Source organism: Fulmarus glacialis, unplaced genomic scaffold (assembly GCF_000690835.1).
Source record: "Fulmarus glacialis isolate BGI_N327 unplaced genomic scaffold, ASM69083v1 scaffold1945, whole genome shotgun sequence".
In the NCBI taxonomy this organism is placed as follows: domain Eukaryota; kingdom Metazoa; phylum Chordata; class Aves; order Procellariiformes; family Procellariidae; genus Fulmarus; species Fulmarus glacialis.
Window position 1 is genome coordinate 14,135 of NW_009213428.1, and position 17,466 is coordinate 31,600.

The 17,466-nt window shown below is 45.8% G+C and overlaps 1 protein-coding gene across 1 annotated transcript; it reads left to right on the top strand.

Annotated features, from left to right (window-relative positions):
- The first annotated feature begins 326 nt into the window (after positions 1 to 326).
- On the top strand, positions 327 to 16,843 carry PPEF2 (protein phosphatase, EF-hand calcium binding domain 2). The gene is made up of 17 exons (XM_009578177.1): positions 327 to 387; positions 4,072 to 4,199; positions 4,754 to 4,811; positions 5,967 to 6,142; positions 7,132 to 7,246; positions 8,577 to 8,623; positions 8,937 to 9,103; positions 9,188 to 9,224; positions 9,316 to 9,465; positions 10,315 to 10,590; positions 12,071 to 12,256; positions 12,955 to 13,097; positions 13,611 to 13,717; positions 14,818 to 14,981; positions 15,578 to 15,665; positions 16,309 to 16,477; positions 16,747 to 16,843. The coding sequence occupies exons 1-17, from the start codon at positions 327 to 329 to the stop codon at positions 16,841 to 16,843; spliced, it is 2,169 nt and encodes a 722-aa protein (XP_009576472.1).
- The last annotated feature ends 623 nt before the right edge of the window (positions 16,844 to 17,466 follow it).

Sequence of the window (17,466 nt, forward strand, 5' to 3'; positions counted from 1 at the left end):
TTATACAATTAGGAAAGGTGCTGAAATGATCCTATTTTTATAGCTGACTTGAAATTTGAAACAGTGAGACAGAAATCCTCATCTCAGATTGCCTAGAAGACAACAAAGTAGCTGGAAAAACCTTGTACTGGAAGGTGTACTTGGGCACAAGACAGGCCATCTGCTCGTTGATCTTAAGTGTTAATATATTTAATTATAGATTCTCGGCACTGTGGGACATGTTGCAGCTGTTTTGATTCTGACCGAATGGTCTTTCCTGCATCTCTTTTGTGGTTTTGGTGATACTGGGCCAGTCTGCAACGTTCCAGGAGCACTGGTTGGAGAACATGGGATCTGGTAGTTCTGTAAATGCCAACTACAAGCACTCCCTGCAGAAGTCTGAAAATGGTGAGTGATTCTTTGAAAAGTAATCTTTTCCTTTCTGCTCCTACGCATGCCATTGGGAGGTTGCAGTGGATGTGTTTCTTTTCTGAGTTACCTGGCTTTCTTGATAGTATTGAGGCGAGGTTATGTCTTTCAGTATCCTGTGACAAGGAGTCTCAGCTGTCAGGCAGAAGACCAACAGGCTTGAGAAAATAACAGCTATTTAGACCAGGATTAGGTTAACATCAACCAAAACCTGACCGGAAATGAAGCAGCAAAAAGCAATTCTGTTAGAACTAACATCCGATGGATTAATCAATTGCTGGCTAATGCGTGTGTTGTCAAGTGCTGACAGCAAGATAGATGGTATCATCCTGCTGCTTCCGGTGGACTCCGTTTTTAAAGACTGTGTTAGCGGCGCAGGACTGAGAAAGCAGAAGCATTAGCAAAGCCAAAATAAATCTGGTTCTAAAGAAGGTAAGATGGTGTGGCTAAGAAAAGCTGAAAAGCAAAAAGTGTGCTTTTTTCTAATTATGTCAGCACAATGCTCTTAATCTCTGCTAATAATCTCTGGACTTTTTTATGGCTCTCGAAGCTGTAATGATTTATTTTTATGAAACCCTCTGTATGATAGGATCAATTTTCTGGGTGTGTGCTTAGGTCTGCTACGGAACAAAGGGAGTTTATGAGTGAGACTTTACACATAAGGAAGTGTAAAAAAGTAAACAGATTTCTTTGTTGTTTGAATCATTCAGTCATCAGCATTGGCAGAACAGCAGTATGGTGCAAACTTTGCAAGTGCTTTGAAAGGAAGAATAGTGATTGCATTTAGAAGTGAAGAAAGCAGGGATACTGCTGTGACTCAGCCTTTTTTGTTTGTAATTTTTCTTTGTTGAAAAACTCCACCTTTTTTTTAACTAAGTTAGACTTGTCTATTGCCTATAGCACCAGAGAACCATGGACGTTCCCAAAAAGTTCAGGGTTGTTTTATGATAATGGCTTATCTGTAACAAAGAAAGTGTAACATAAAACTAGTTACTTATTTGAAACTCTGCATTAGATCCGATACCTCATCAACAGTTTCCCACGACAGTAAAACCTCTCTGAATTTCTGGCATCTGGTTCTCAAAATCCTTCCGATCTGCTGATCTGCAAATGTGGAGCTGCTTAGGACTTTCGACCCAAGTATAGCGTGCCGGGCCGCGTCCTGTCCCCCTTGTACAAGGCCCAGAGGCTGTTGCCTGTGGAAAGCGTAGCCAGCAGAGCTCTGTTAAACCGGCCCTGCACTTGAGTCAAAAAGGGGGTGCAGACTCCTTCCTGCAAGGTGATTTGTGAACTATACTGCTAGCATGAACAGGCATATTTTAGTTTGAGCGCTGCCACTTTGGCCTGCTTTCAGTAGCTTATACGATGATGTATGATTCAGTTTACTGCTTGGATCCTCATAGAATGTGGATAAATCTCTTTCTCTTCCTTTTTTATTATTTTTTTTCTAAACTAGTACAAACACTGCCAGATGAAACTCACCCAGGTAAGCTGGTAAATTAGAATACCTGGTTTTTCAGTTGCAGAGTTAGTCTCTGTAAAAGTAGTGTAAAAAAACCAATGCCTTGCCCATCTGGAGCTTAAATGCTGCGGATGGTGGTATATATGTTCACTGTGCGCTCGAGAATGAGTCTTTCGTACATTTTACTTTTAGTATTTCAAAGGATCTAGTTTTCATTGGTATATGTGGAGTCTTAGCTATGAATTTCTGTTCGGGATTCAGTTGAAATACATCTGACTCCTCCCGCAGTAACTGGGTATTTATCCACCGTTAGGGGAATGCAAGATATTTACAAGTTGTTTATTTTAGAGAGTGATTGTGACAGGGAGTAAGGCAGCTAGTGTTGGGTCTGTTATAAAGGAGGCTTGAGGAGATAGCATCAGGAGCACCCAAGTGCAGAAAAAAAAGTCAAGCCTTTTTTATTTTTTCATATCCCAGCAGATCAGTAAGCATTTTCTCAACAAGATATAAGGCTCAGGCAAAGAATACATAAATTATTCTTGAATTAAGGCTAGCCAAGTCTTACCTTCTTGCCCATGACTTCACCGTGACTCCGTTCCCCAGCTGCACAACAGCAACAGCTCTTCCCTTATTGTGCTCTGCAGCTCCTAGTGCTGTAACAGTAACATAATTTAGGATTATGATTTTCAATACTTAAGCCATCAGGATATCTTCTTTAGGTAAAGGTCAATGTTTCCTGCAAAGTACATGGAGGGTGGTTTTTTATGTAATTAATGCAAGCTAATTCAATTAATGTGATGTCTTTGTCTCTTGCCAGCACTTAGCAGCCTTTGGGGTGGGAGTAGGGGATTTCCTTCTTTTTAATAAAGTTTTTCCACCCCACATCCCACATTGCTCTCCCTGCTTTGGTGAACACCCCCCCATTGCTCTCCCTGCTTTGGTGAACACGGCAGTGCTCTCTCACAAACCAGATGCCAAGGGAATACAAGCTTCTGCAGCAGGGCTAAGTCTGTAACTCTGTTGTCTCCATTTTGATTTTGGGGCCAGCCTGTAGATAGAGCAGTCATCCCTCCCTCCCTCAGCTAAAGATGACCCAGAGAAGCATTGTTAGAAAATGTTTTAAACGTAGGGCTCTAGGGTAGGGCTCCAGAAATTAACACGAAGGGACACAGAGCGGTATCAAAAGAGAGATGCCAAGTAGCAGAGCTGGTTGGCAAGGTGCTCTAAAGTAACCAGGTGGTCCAAGTGTGATCAAGACCAGCTAAGGAGGATGGAAGAGTTTCTAGAGGTACATAAAGTTCTGTGACGGAACTTGAAAAAGGAAATGGGAAGCTGCACCCATGTACTTCACTTTAAATATGCACACACCCCATCTGAAATAATCTTTTAATGAAAAACACTGGAATTGGAGAAAAGCAGAGGAATGGTTATGTTTTAAAGATGAGGGTAAATAGCCATCATCTGAAGGGAAGAGCCTGGTGCCAGCACCGGCTGTGGATTGAAACATGACCAGGCACTTGGAAATTCCCGACATTTCGTTCCTTCTGTGTCAGTAAGTGGCCAAAGATCTGTCTTCCTCTTTTCACTGTGGGTGTTAATTTTGTCTTCATTTTATTCCAAGATAAAGGTATGTTAACATTTATGCTAGGATAGATGCCTTCTGAAGTTTGTCCAGCACTGCAAAAGCTGAGGTGTTTATTTGGCTTAAAGGAAGGTAGACAAACCCCATATTTTTAAGGCTCTGGAACGGGACTTGGTGTCTTGTTTTACCCCAACTCCTTGTGTGGCCTCAGTCAAATCCCTGGTTTCCCGAAGCCCCAGTACCTAGACCGTAAGATGGACATGAAAATGATCAAGGTTGATAGAAAGGGAGGAAATTGTCTATTAATGCTGAAGAATGTGTTTGGATCTTTAGGCCTTAATAAGTTGTTAATGCTGGTGCTGAGGAGCCAGCAGCAATGGTTAGAATTGCTTCAGAGGTCTCTGGTCAGGCAGGGTCAGATCAACCTCTTGCAATATGGTGGAAATAGTGGGTGTTTTGTTATCCTTAATATTTAGGCACCAGAAGACCTTTCCTGAAAACTTGCTCCTGAAAAGGAAAGGTCCCTCTTCAGTTTTCAGGGCCGGGAAAGGAGCGGTAGCAGGGTAGCTCAGCTGCAGCCACTGCAGCTCAGCAGGTTGGTTCTGTTTTTGTCCCCTAGCTTTCAAGGCAGCCGTCTTGATCCAACGGTGGTATCGGCGCTACGTTGCTCGGCTGGAAATGCGCCGACGTTGCACCTGGAGAATCTTTCAATCCATTGAGTACGCCTGCGAGCAGGATCAGATCAAGGTAATGTGCCAAGGAAAAGAGTATGTAGGAAAATACATAGGAGGGTGGTTTCTGTGCCACAGACTCACTTGTTTCTGGCTACCGGCTGGTAACACTGTAAGTGCTTCAGTGGGCCAAGGACTGGGTTTCCTGCCCCTTTTTAGCCTATTGATTTCCTGCCTGCTTTTGTCTGATGAAACCCTAAGTAATGAGTCTTGAAAGAAAGCCATAAGGACCATTTAACATTGTTTTTCCTGAGTCTGAACACAATAGGCAAGCCTAGCTGGTTTGTTATACTTTAACTGATTAATATTCTCTTACACGATTGCCTTGCTGTCAGGGAGAGAGAGGGAGGGCTTATAGGTGTACTTCTGTCATTATGGCTGGAGGTAAAGCTACTTTTTTGACTTCATCAGAAGATATTCAAAACTAGAATTGGTGCAGTATGATTTGTTGTACATACCAGACAACATGAGAAGGGCATAGATAATAATTCCAGGAAGATCATGTGAAGTTGCCACTCTGCAGAATTTCATTCCACGGTGAATGGTGACGGGCTCTCTCTCTTCTTGCAGCTTCACGACTTCTTCAGTTACCTGATGGACCACTTCACGCCAAGCAGCAATAAAGAGAGTAAGTTTCTATGCGCCATTTGTAGACGTGGCACCGGCAGCTCAGAGGTTGCACCCTGTATTGATTCATTGCCCAGTGCTGGCCCTTCAGGATGGCAAAGGGGGCCAAGAGAGTCTAAAGAGCGATGGCATCAGGAATTTGAATAGGGAGTGAATTGTCTGGAGACCGTCAGAGCTGTGCAAGGGATGTGGAGCAATTCCTGCTTCTTAGGAGCTGGAAGGGGGCATAAAAGCTCAGTATGTTTTCTAAGAGCAGTATTAGAAATTTGCCTTTTTTCAGTGATTCCTGGTAACCAGGGCTTTGCAGAGTCCATTTCTGAAGCAAGAGAATCCATCTTTAGAGCACTGTATTCTAGAGTACCTACTTTATCTATATTTAGTCTCTCACTTATAATTGGGGCGGGGTGGGGGGAGAAGTGCTGTGGGAACCAATACAGTATCTTCCTGAATCTGCAGAGAAGGTTGTATGTTATTTCTTAGTGCTGGGAACTTGCTAACGAGCTTAGCTCTGAAATCTGATGGCAGTAAGTCAAAATTAACTGTTTACGTTGCTGACCATAACCTGCTGAAGTCCTCGCTCCTTCCTTTCAAACTGCCACCCCTTTTCTCACAACCACCCCACATATTTTACAGCAAAGCCCTGTTGAGGAAGATTTTTTTTCCGTGTCTGTATAAAACAGAGTTCCTTGAGTTGGGCTCTGAGGTGTTACAGCAATAAAAAACCAATGCGAATTTACACAAATTTTCTGCAACACTGAGAATGTAGGGCAAGCTTAGAAAAAACAGTGGGACGTACGAGACAGTTCCTTATTATACAGTTTGCTTTTGCATGTCATTGAAAATAAAATTTCAATTAGCCATGGCAACCAATGTCCATCTGGCTCTACCAGAGTTTTGCAGAAACGAGCGTAGCTGCCAGCACTGCCTGACACGTAGCACACAGAAACTTGTCCCTGCAGCCTTTTCCCCACTGCCAATTCTGTAGCGGTGTCAGACTAGGAGCTAGCCTCCGCTGCTGCCATCGCTCATGAGCTCTTGCCGAACCAAACAGCTTTTCTTTAGCAAATTAGTAGAACGGTGTATTGATCCAGCTTAACTTTTTCTTGTCTCTTTCTCTTTTTAAAAAAACAATCAAACCGACCAATCTTCCATCCAGGGGATTTTATCAGTCGCATGTTCATAAGTGGGGAAAGCTTCAAAGAGGCAGAGCTGGAAAAATACTGTGACTATGAATCCATGGAGGTGCCAGACTCCTACACTGGACCCCGTCTCTCTTTCCCGCTCCTTCCTGACCATGCGACTGCCTTGCTGGAAGCTTTCAAACAGAAACAAGTAAGGATCCCAAAAGGAACCACGCTTTCCCCTTCTCTACGCAGGGGTGTAGGATAGATAATTTGGTTTTAGCCTTCCTAACAAGCTAAGCTGATTGGAGCATAACGAGCTGGCAGGCTGTTAAGCAAAGGAGGATGGAAATGATATGGTATTTCCCCCTGCCATAGGAACTTTTTTCCTTTCTGAAAATGCAGGTCTGACAAAACTGAAAACTTTTTGTAGGTGTGCGCCAATATTAACCTGAATTTCATTTTAAAAGGAAAAAACCCCACAACAGTCCATGTTGAAACATTCTGTCATTTTTTGTTGCAATTCCTCAATTTGTTAAAAAGTATAGGATGGCCCAGATGGAAACAGCTGATTAAAATTCTGTTTTGTGCCATGCAACTTTGACTCGTATTTAAAATGTAAAATGTAAGTGTTTTGATGAGGAAGTCCCGTACCAATTCAGCAGCACTAACAAGGCAAGTCTTTGTACAATTGCAGTGCTCTGCTGCCATCCCTCAGTCAAGGTGCTGAACTGCAAAATAGGCCAAAACATCCCTTCTCCAAACAAAATGACTTCTAAAACAAAGGTCTCTAGTGTCTTGACTAATATTAAATGCCTACGCTCTGGCTTTGAGCAAACATATTTCTGTAGGACACATGGCAGCTCATGGCCTGGTTTAATGTGGAAAAGGCTAAGAAAGATCTAGAGGAGCAGCTTCTTACCTGTGATACTGGGCTGGAATTTCTGCTTCTCTAGGAAGTGGCGTTGCCTAGCAGATACAGCCTTGACCACAGGGTGCTAGGGCTTTTGGGTTCTCTTGCCAGCCCTGCCAATGCCTCGTCTTGTTTGTAAGCCCGTAGGTCAGCACCGAGCGTCGCCCCAGAGAGAGTTTCTGCCACCCAGGCTGTCGTGGTGGGTCTTTGGGGCCTTTGCAGGCAGCTGCGTTGCTGCTCAGAGGTCACTGATTTCCTGCTTTAATCCCTTCGCTTTCTCCTAGTAGCAGCTCCACGCTCGCTATGTCTTAAACCTTCTGCATGAGACCAGGAAGCACCTCAAGCAGTTGCCAAACATCAGTCATGTCTCCACCTGCTATAGCGAGGAGGTCACCGTGTGCGGTAGGTCTGGGTGGGAGGGCGCTGTGCAGTCTCTGGGGCAGAACGCTCACGTGGAAGGGGTGGGAAAGATAAGAATCGTAGCGTGAGCATGATGCCCTCCTTTGTACTGAGCGTGGAAACACAAATGCAGTCTGTAAGCAAGATGCGTGTTGCATCGAGAGGCAACGGGCTGTCTAAAATACCCGGGTTTACCCTTTGATGCTGTATTTGAGCTGCTGCAAAGACTAGCCTGAAGACTGGAGGGAGCAAGTCTGCATCCTGGCCCTATTTCTGCTTGGTCTGGAACGGGATGGGGGTGTTGAGGGAAGGTGGTTTGTCTATTTGTAGTCTGCGTTTGGCTTCCATGAGAGATTTTGGGATACATCATTAACAAACCCTGCCCCTAGATGGTAGCGTTTAGCTTGGCATAGCCTGCTGTAGCAGTAGTGCTGTCACGGCGATTGTAAAAATGCGAGGAGAGGAGGAGGTATGAATGGAAAAGATAAGGATATACATTTGTCTAAGGGAAGATGAAGAGTGATAATGAATGCCCTGTGGCTCTTAAAGTTGTTATACATTACAGCAAAAATGTAAAGAATTTTTCCACTGGATTCAAATTTGTCTTTGTTCTGTCACCCCAAACTTGGAGTCCTTTTACTAAACCACAGAAATTGCACCCAGTTGAGGACTGGCCTCAAAACTCAGTCTTCTGTCCTGTTCTGTGGCCTGGGATTATTTAAACGACAAAGTCCTGGAGCCATTTTGGCTGAGTCTTCATTAGCAGCAGCGTATGCATTTAGATCCAGAATACTAACGCATCTTTGCGTCCTGTCAAATAAATTTGATAGAGACAAAGCTTCTCACCATTATTTTCCTACTCTAGGACTAATGTTTAAACTCTGAGATATTTCTGAAAAATATGTACTTAGCACAGACTTTTGCGTGCAGTCAGCTTCTGGAGAACAAACCTCTCTCTCCAGTACCATATTAAATGAGAATTTAGTTTGATTATTATTTTGTACGCAAAGCTTTCTCCCATGTTATGATCAAAGTCAAACAGTTTCTTGTGCCACGTTGTGTCATCGTACGAGATAAACGAACAAAGCTTCTGAATCAGAGTCTTTAGAAGCTGGTGTAGGTTTTTTGCTGTCCTTCTCAGGCTTCAACTCAAGACTTTACATCATGTCTTTTTCCTTTGGGCACGTTGCCTCAGTCCAAGGAAACTTGTACCTTGAACTTCCCAAAATATTTCAGTGGTCATTAATTTATAGAGGAGATACTTCATAGGAAGTTATATATTGGTGTCTTTTCAAGTTAAACATACTGTGACTTGTCTTTTTGTGCCTGTTAGGAGACTTGCACGGCCAGCTGGATGACTTGTTCCTCATATTTTATAAGGTAGGCACCGTATTTGGAGAGGGAGGCCCTTCACGTGCGATTCTCCAGGTCAATTTAATTGGTTTTAAATGGCTTCACAAAGCAGCAGCTTATTCCCTTGCTGACTTTGAAATCTGACAACCCTTGCTGACTGCCAGCTTTCACTTTTCAGTGCATTTGCCACTGGGAGCCTACAGGATAAAAATAAGAGTCAGGATCTATTGTATAAGGTAACCTGGAGCAGGAGTGAGAGAATGTGCAGCTGGGTGGGGAGGTGTATGGATATCATCGGGAGGCCCCCCTTTTAACATCTGCCTGTTCCTTGCTTTGACAGAATGGCCTTCCTTCTCCTTCCAAGTCCTACGTGTTCAATGGGGACTTCGTAGACAGAGGCAAACAGTCCCTTGAGATACTCATCGTCCTCTTTACCTTCCTCTTGATCTATCCAAAAGAGGTTCATCTCAACCGCGGGAACCACGAGGACCACATGGTCAACTTACGGTATGGGTTAGTTGCGGGGCTGATCGCGATGTCAAGGGTGTCGCTGCGAAATCCCACTGAGCTTCCTTTCTCCTGTTCCTTTAGCTACGGTTTCACCAGGGAAGTAATGCAGAAATACAAGGTAGGCATACGTTTGTGTCTCCTTTACCTCGCGAGACGTGGACTTTGAAGGCTTGGTGCTTCATCTTTTCCGTTCTGACCTGTCCTCCTAGGTGCATGGGAAGAAAATCTTGAAAATGATTCAGAATGTCTTCTGCTGGCTGCCCCTGGCCACCCTGATTGATCAGAAAGTCCTCATTATACACGGGGGCATCTCTGACACCACTGACCTGGACATGCTTGAGAAAATTCAGAGGAACAAAGTAGGTTTTACTTCCTAGATATTGCAAGAGACAACAGTGTTGCTGATTTGTGGTGAGGAGCTTACTTGTACGTGTCAGCTTGGCTGTTGACAAGACAAATCTAAAGGATGGTCTTCCTAGACAAACTGCGTTTAGGTGCAGGCTTGGACTGGATGGCTTTGGTTTAATAGTGTGCGTGCAGGAGGTGTGAAGGGAAGAAGCATTCTTGGCTTCTGGAAGATGTAAGGATCGTAGCCAGGGAAGTGGTGGATAATGCATGGGTAAATAGGTGTGCCGGTGCTGACTGTAAAAACACAGTGATGATGAGACTTTGCCCCACAGTTTTTTAGCCTGTTTTTCCCCCTAGATTTCTACAAAGATTCTGATGAGTTGTTTAACTTGTCTCTGCCTCACTTTCTAGTTGAGAAATACTAATTCCCTTCTGCAAATGTAATGACAAGCACTTGCATTAGTCATTAGGCCTTCCCTCATTCTGCCGCCTAGTTCCCATTGCAGATTAAATCCACGTACTCTAGCTTTTGTGAAATGTCTGAGCAGCATAAAGTCAATGAAGAAGAGATAGATCCGTAGTCAGGATGGACGAGGGGCCCCAGCTGTAAACCAAGAATGGCACATCCGAGAGGACGGCACTAGTATCTCCCACAATTAACCAGCATTTGATGGCAGCAAAGGGAATTGAGGCTCGGAGGTTTGGGTCACTTGACAGTCTGCTAATGGAAGATGTTAGAGCTGGAGATGTAGGTTTCCAAGCAGTGTGACTACCTCTCTTTTCTCTCTTACCTCTTTCAGTTTATTTCTGTATTAAGAGGGAAGAAAAGAAAGGAGTCAAACAGAAATGTGGAAATACAGGAAATAAACGGGGAGAGCAAAGTAGAGGCTGACCCAGCAGAGAATGAGGCAGCCCGCAGTTTACCTCCGCAGCCCCGGCCAGCCCAGGCTCCCAGCACAGCCAACAGGCTGGAGTTCTCCAGGTGGGTTCGGCAGACGGTGCAGGAGCAAATCGAGTGGTGTCGCCGGCTGGTGGACATCAGCGAGTCGGAGGAGGAGGAGCTCACCTATTCCAGTGTGGTCTCCTTGACGGATCTGGATGGGCCGTGCTGGACTCGCCAGGAGCAGTGGAAGCAGGTGAGTGGTCTAAGCAGGGCCCTGAACTCGGTGGGTTGTGGATGCCTCCTGCAGGTTTGTTCTCGGTTATGAGGAATCTCGGAAGAAAATATGTGGGTCAGTGCAGAGACCTCTCTGCAGAGATATTTTTGCTGCTTCATATAGTGGAGTTAAGGAGCAACTCGGTGTTGAAGTGCCAGCGGGTAGGCTAATGGGGTTTATGCTGTTTTGTCCCTGCTGCTCTGTACCCCGACACAGCCTGGCATTGATCATTCAGTGGTTAAGTGGTCAGGAAGGGCTGTACTGTGACCTGTGATCTCTGCTGCTTGGGGATGTTTTGTTAGATACCTGCGCTACATCCAGCCCATCCTCTGGCATGGTTACCTAGAAATTGAAGAGCTGTGCATGAGAGTCACGTAGGAGAACGTAGGCTGCATGCAAGACTGGTGCTAGCTGCCGTTCTGCTGGCACCTTTCTCCTACCCTTGCGAGTCAGCCTTTTCACCAGGCTTTCAGCTTTCTGTGCTCAAGGCTCTGTCCCAGCGTTTGCCCCTAGCACAGCACTCATCCGTTGTTGTATAAATAAAACTGCTGCTCAGGCATAGAGTGGGACAACAGGTTTTCTTGATTCACTGCAGGGGAGAGAAATAATAGACAATAGACTGACAAGTGTTATATCGCTTACTGTGTACGCAGGGTATCTGACGTCAGCTCTGTAGGTAATGAACGAGCACGTCATTTGCTGATGGGCGAATCGTGATCTTGAGTACTAAGAGCAGACTGAATTTGTGGTTTTAGCTGGGCTGTGCCGTGAGTAGGTTGCTAGGTCCCAGGTCAGAGCCTGGGAACTTGGTTTCCTGTTTGCGTTAGACCAGTCTGTCTGTAAGTCTCTTCTGTGCGCTCTGAAACCATCGTTACTTCCTTCACGTTACATATGGCAACCCGGCATTGCACACCTTATCAGCGTAAAGCTATATATTGAGGTCAGGGTTAAAAAGATTAAACTTTAATCCAAATAGCGGTTACTGAGTCAGCACGCACTTACATTTCTGGAGGCTGTGGAATGTTCTGGCTAGAGAGCAAAGGAGTTTAATACTAAGCCTGCTCATGGCCTCGGGATCTGCTGGGTGTTCTTGTCCTGGGACCTGTGTTTTGGGATGGATAAGGACAGGCAAGGCTCTTTGAAATCTTAGAGGCAGCAAAGGGAAAGCTTTTATCAGGCCTGATTTATGGACACCCCTCTTCCCCCAGGCACTCTGGGTGTCCCTGTAGCTCCAGGCCGACAATATTGTCACCTCTGTGGTGGACCAGGTCTGTGACAGTCCTGCAGAGCAGCGTGGTGGTTCACCTGGGATGCAGAAAACATCTCTGCTTCCCTGCACTATGGTAATAGCAGCAGTCCAGGGAGGAATTCAGAGATAGAGCTGTATTTGCTTAGTAAACTTTCATGGGTGCTATCTGCTGGGTACACTTTATTCAGTGAACTTTTCCAATCCTTTCAGATTTTAGACATTCTCTGGAGTGACCCCATGCCTCAGGAGGGCTGCAGAGTAAATACGGTGCGAGGTGGTGGCTGCTACTTTGGGCCTGACGTGACAGGGAAGATCCTTGAGAAGTACAACTTGCAGTTCCTCATCCGCTCCCATGAGTGCAAGCAAGAGGGCTACGAGTTCTGTCACAACCGGAAGGTCGGTGAGGGGGATGGCGTGAAGGATACTTGGGTTTCCATCCTGCCAGGGTGGGGTTTCTGTGGTGGCTTGTCTCAGCTCTGTAGTTCTTCCAATGGGGCTTTGTTAAGTACATGCAAAATCGTTCAACAGCCTTATTGGGAGTTACTGAAGTGTGTTCCCAGCTGAGGTCTTAGGTCAGGACAGTCTGGAGCCACCTACTCTGTTGGGGTCATCTGTTCTGCAGGCAAAGCACGTCCTTGTGCGTGATAACTGGGAAAAGATCTGAACTCGTTTGTGCCATTGCCCCCACTTAATGCAGCTGTTTCTGAAGATGACATACAAAAGGGCGTTACTAAGCTGCTGCAGCAAAGTTTTGCTCTCAGAAGATTCAGGGTCACTTCAGTGACTTCAACAGGGGCACTTTTGACTCCGCTCACTGCAGTGGCGAGTGGAAGTTTGTCAGGAGACTACAGTGAAATCGCAGAAGCCCAGCCTGTGGCCAGATCCACACGAGGCCAGTACCGCCCTCGATGAACTCACACCTGTAAGGCTTCCAGGCCAGCCGCCACCTCGCTCTTCCTTTTCCACATAAAACATGGTGCTTTCACAGTCTGTTGACTCCAGATGGGATCCATTGTGTTGTTTTTACTGATACACGTATATATAATAGAGGATGTATGTACTGACTGTAAATGCCTCTCTTTTTTGGGGGTTAGGTGCTGACCATATTTTCAGCCTCAAACTACTATGAGATTGGCAGCAACAGGGGAGCCTATGTGAAGCTGGGACCGGACCTCGTCCCCCATTTTGTTCAGTACCAAGCAAACAAGACAGCCCATACTCTCACTATGACCCAAAGGCAAGGCTTTCCGGTTGCTCTGTATTCACCAAGTCAAAATTCCGTAAGGGAAAACTTTGGGAGCTTTGAGAAAGTTTGACTCCGGAGCTGAACTTTCACAGCTTGATTTACTAAATAATAGCGCTAGAGGAGGATTCAAGCTTTGTGCAGAAATTACTGAGGGAGGCTCAAGGGTTGAGGAGGGAGCGTTACAAGATCAGAAGGGGACTCTCTTTTACAGACTGCTGATTTTCCAGCTTCTTTTTTCCATGTCAAGTTTTAACTTTTGACCCTTGCTGAGATTCCCTTCTGCTTTGTTACTTCACAAATCAACGTGGGGATTCAGCTGCAGGGAACTGTGCTCCAGGCATGCAGTGCCTTGTCACGAACACTGAGATGCAGCTATGGCTGTGCAGAGCAGTTGTGCGAGGGTCTGGGCAATTCATAGACAGGCCAGAGCACTGGGACGGTGCAGCTTCTCTTGCGCTTCGTGGCAAATCCTTAATGTGCTTCTCTCTTTTCTGCATCCTCCAGGATCAGCAGAGTAGAGGAGTCAGCCTTTCGAGCCTTGCGGGAAAAGCTCTTTGCTCACACCTCAGCCCTCATCAGTGCGTTCAAGGCCTACGATAAGGACAATACAGGTAGATCTCGGCCGAGGGGGACACAGGTTAATTCCCTGGTAGGACAGGGTTGAAGCAGCTAAGTTGAGTGTGTGGTTGGCTGGGAGGCTCCGCACTGATAGTTGTCAGTGACTGTCACAGGGGGAGGCTGTGTCAGACCTTGCCACAGCATTGGTCTCATTTGCTCTTATTCAGTGTCTCTGTTGGGAACCCGTTAATGCCTCAGAGTGGCATTATAACGAGGGGGTGTCGGAGAAGCAAGAGGTGATTAGCCTGATGTGTAGTAATTTAGGCTTGGTACTAGAAGAACCCTTTGGAACAGGAGTATTGATGAGGCATTGAAAAAGATGACCTGGAACATGTCTGTCACGTGTCACTTGGAAAGGGCTGGGTGGTCTCTGGAGCCCCTACATCCCTGGAGTCTAAAATCACTGGGAAGAGGAAAGCGAGGGATGTCCTCCGTGGCAGCTGCCTCTGTCAGAGCCTTAAGGAAGGAGCTGAGCGTTCGTAGTTCTCTGGCTGCCAGGAGCGCGCTGCTGGTGCAGCGACCGAGATGCGTTACTGAGACCTGTCCATTTGTGGACCGGGAGAGAAAAGGGACACAGCGGCTGGCAGAACTGCTTTCTTGTGGGTAGAACTGCTTTCTTGCTTTCTTCCCTGGCAGCAAAATTGTTCACAAAAGTCCAGTTCAGCTGTTACAGCAGCTGCTAAACTAGGGGCTTTACCATGTTCCTGGGTCACTGAGGTGCAGTTGTGTAGGCCATGATCTGCAGGGGAAGCTGGCTGTAGGCCACAAATTTATAATGAAATATCCAAAGTTAGTGTCTTCCCATTGTTCAGATATTTACAGCCCCATGGCCCTGATTTCTTGCAATGATCAAAAGCTTGCTGAGGCTGGGGGGAGCAGCGAGTGCACTTGTGCCTACAGTGGCTGATGTCCGAACAGCCATGTAGGGTTTTTTTCCTGTACCAGAGTGCTCAAGTGTGCCATGGAGAAACGACACTGTTGCTGTCAGCATGGTAGACTGGGCATGCCTACTGCTCTAGGCTTTTTACTTTGCCTTCATGTGCTTTCAGCTGCCTGTCTCTCAGGTCTCCATGGCTCTCCCTTTTCCTTACAGGAAGGATCACACTGAGCAACTGGGCGACGGCAGTGGAGTCAGTCTTGCACCTGGGATTGCCCTGGCGAATGCTGAGACCGCAGCTGGTGCGCAGCACGGCGAACGGCATGCTGGAGTACAAGTCCTGGCTCGACGACTTGGCCATGGAGCAGCGGAGCCAAGAGGTAGGGACTCACACCCTTCCATCAAAGCATGATGCAAAGCAGCTCAGAAGATCCCCAGCACATAGAGCCAAGTATGGTATGAAAGGAGAGTGGGTGGTTCCGATTCCTGTATAATCCAAAATCACACGGAAGTCGATGGAAAAGCTTGCATGAATTCAAGTAAGTAGTCCAAAGGCCTTCAGTCCATTGTAGAAACAGATGATGCACGTGCAATCAAAACCTAGAGGTAGTTTTGGATGCAGGCTTTTAAGTAGGAAAACTATATTCCATTCTCTTGAGTCGCAATTGCTTAATTACACCTAGCAAAACCAACTCTGCAACGGTTAAAAAATGTAGCCCAAGTCACTGTCTTCTCTGTTAGCCCGGAAAAGCTCTATTTGGAAGCGATAGGTTGCTGATGTGCTACAATGCAGAGTTGCACAGAGGGTCCAGTCATCACAAACCTGTTTCATCAGCCACAGACGATGCAAAGTGCATTGCCGGCAAACTCTTGAGAGCAGTAAACATTTTTAGTTACGGGAGGTCTGCAGTAACTGCTCAGAGAAAACAGAGCGCTGTCAGAAGGGTATAAGGAGCGTGACCATGATGTCTTTCAGCACATCCAGTCAAGCTTGCTGGAAGTCATTTATCGAAACAGATCCAACTTGGAGACCATATTCCGGATCATAGACAGAGATCATTCAGGTAAGCAGGTGTGCAGGGGTATTGGTCACTGTGTTGTATTCCATTTTACTTTTGGGCTCCCTTTAGTATGCACGAAGGCATTTTTATTGCATGGTTAAAAATCTGCGTCTTTCTCCTCCCTCAATTGGGGTAATTGCCTCAAGAGCTTCTGAAACGTCATTGAAAGTTTCCACAAACATGACGCATTTTGAAGGACTGTATGCAGTCCTGGTGGAGAATTAATAATTATTTGTTGAGGAGTTCAGCAGAACAAGAACTGTGATGAGAGCAATGACAGTAATGCAGCGTACTTGGGTTCTTGAGCATTACCTGCTTTCAAACAGTCATATCCACCAAATCACTTTGGGAAAGAGAAAATACAACAGTCTCTGCCTTCTTTTGTTCTCCCAAATTGTATTATGTCTCTTTACTGCTTTAAGTTGTATTTTAGCCAGTGTTCTGCACGCTAGGAAATGTAGTTGCAGCATGTGAAATAAAGATTACGAGTGATTTCCTTCCTTCCTTTAGGGTATGCAGGCAGCAGGGGTGGGATGAGAGATCAAACCCGAGCAGGGGTCTCTCCTTGCATGCTGAGCGGGAACTGACTGGCAGTAGTGCCCGTGGTGACCTTGAGCTGAGGTGGCTGTGCCTTCCTTTTCCACAGGTCTCATCTCATTTGAGGAATTCCACCAAACCTGGAAGCTCTTCAGCTCCCATATGAACATTGAACTCACAGATGAAGGGATCAACGACTTAGTTCGCAGCATTGACTTCAATAAGGATGGAAACATCGACTTCAACGAATTCCTAGAAGCCTTCCGCCTTGTCGAACAGTCACAGTAGTGAGAACCTGTTGAGGGTTGCCATGTCCAATGCCTTCACGGTCTGCGAAGCAAGGGGGACCGCTTCCTACCTAACCGCAGAGTGTGCCTGCAGATGCGAAGCAGGGAAAGGGAAGGCAGGTACCTGTAGCACTTATTGGTTGAAAACAGTGACGTCTGTAGCCAACAGCTGTGATCCACTTGGCGAAGGTAACAGCTAAAATAGACAAGCTGCACTTCAGTTCTGACCATTTTGAAAAACGAGCTCTCTTTTTAAGTAGAAATTCCTGCTCAAAGGGAAGATGCAACTTAGTTTCTCTAGTCAATGCATGTGATGAAATGTTACAGGTCTATTCAAGTGTAGTAAAACGGAAGTAAAGGTCTTTCTTGTAGGCAGTGTTTTAACGACGTAGCAACTGCTACAGCACAGCTTTCCTTTTAATAAACCATTTTTTCTAGATGCTGGTTCTCGGCTGTTCATGCCTTCTCTAGTTTGTCAACTCCGTTAGCAGCAGTGCTGTTTCAGTGATATTACCTACTTCCCCTCTGTTATTCCTTTGCTGTTCTGTAAGTTTGAACATACTAAATAGGGGCAGTGGAACAACACTTAAAAACACTATCTATCTCAAACATGCAAAACTGTCTCTAGCAAGGGGGGCTTTTTTAAGAAATCTACTGAGACCAGTTCTTTTTTAAAAGCCAGGGTAGTAGATCAAGTAGCCCCCTGATAGAATGCCTATGCTGCATGTTCAAGATATTTTAAAAGCGTGGTACAATTGCAGCTTAAAAAGCGGGGGGGGGCGGCGGGTAAAGTGTTTGCAAGGAAAAAAACCACCTATTTATCTCGAGCATGCAGCATAGTCACTCTATCAGGGGTGCTAGGGTAGAAGACTTCACTTAGACTGCTACCCTGGCCCTTGAAAAAGAGAATTCTACCCTCATTCAATTTCTTAGAAGAGCCCCTGCTAGAGCATGTATTGCACATTTGAGATATTTTATGA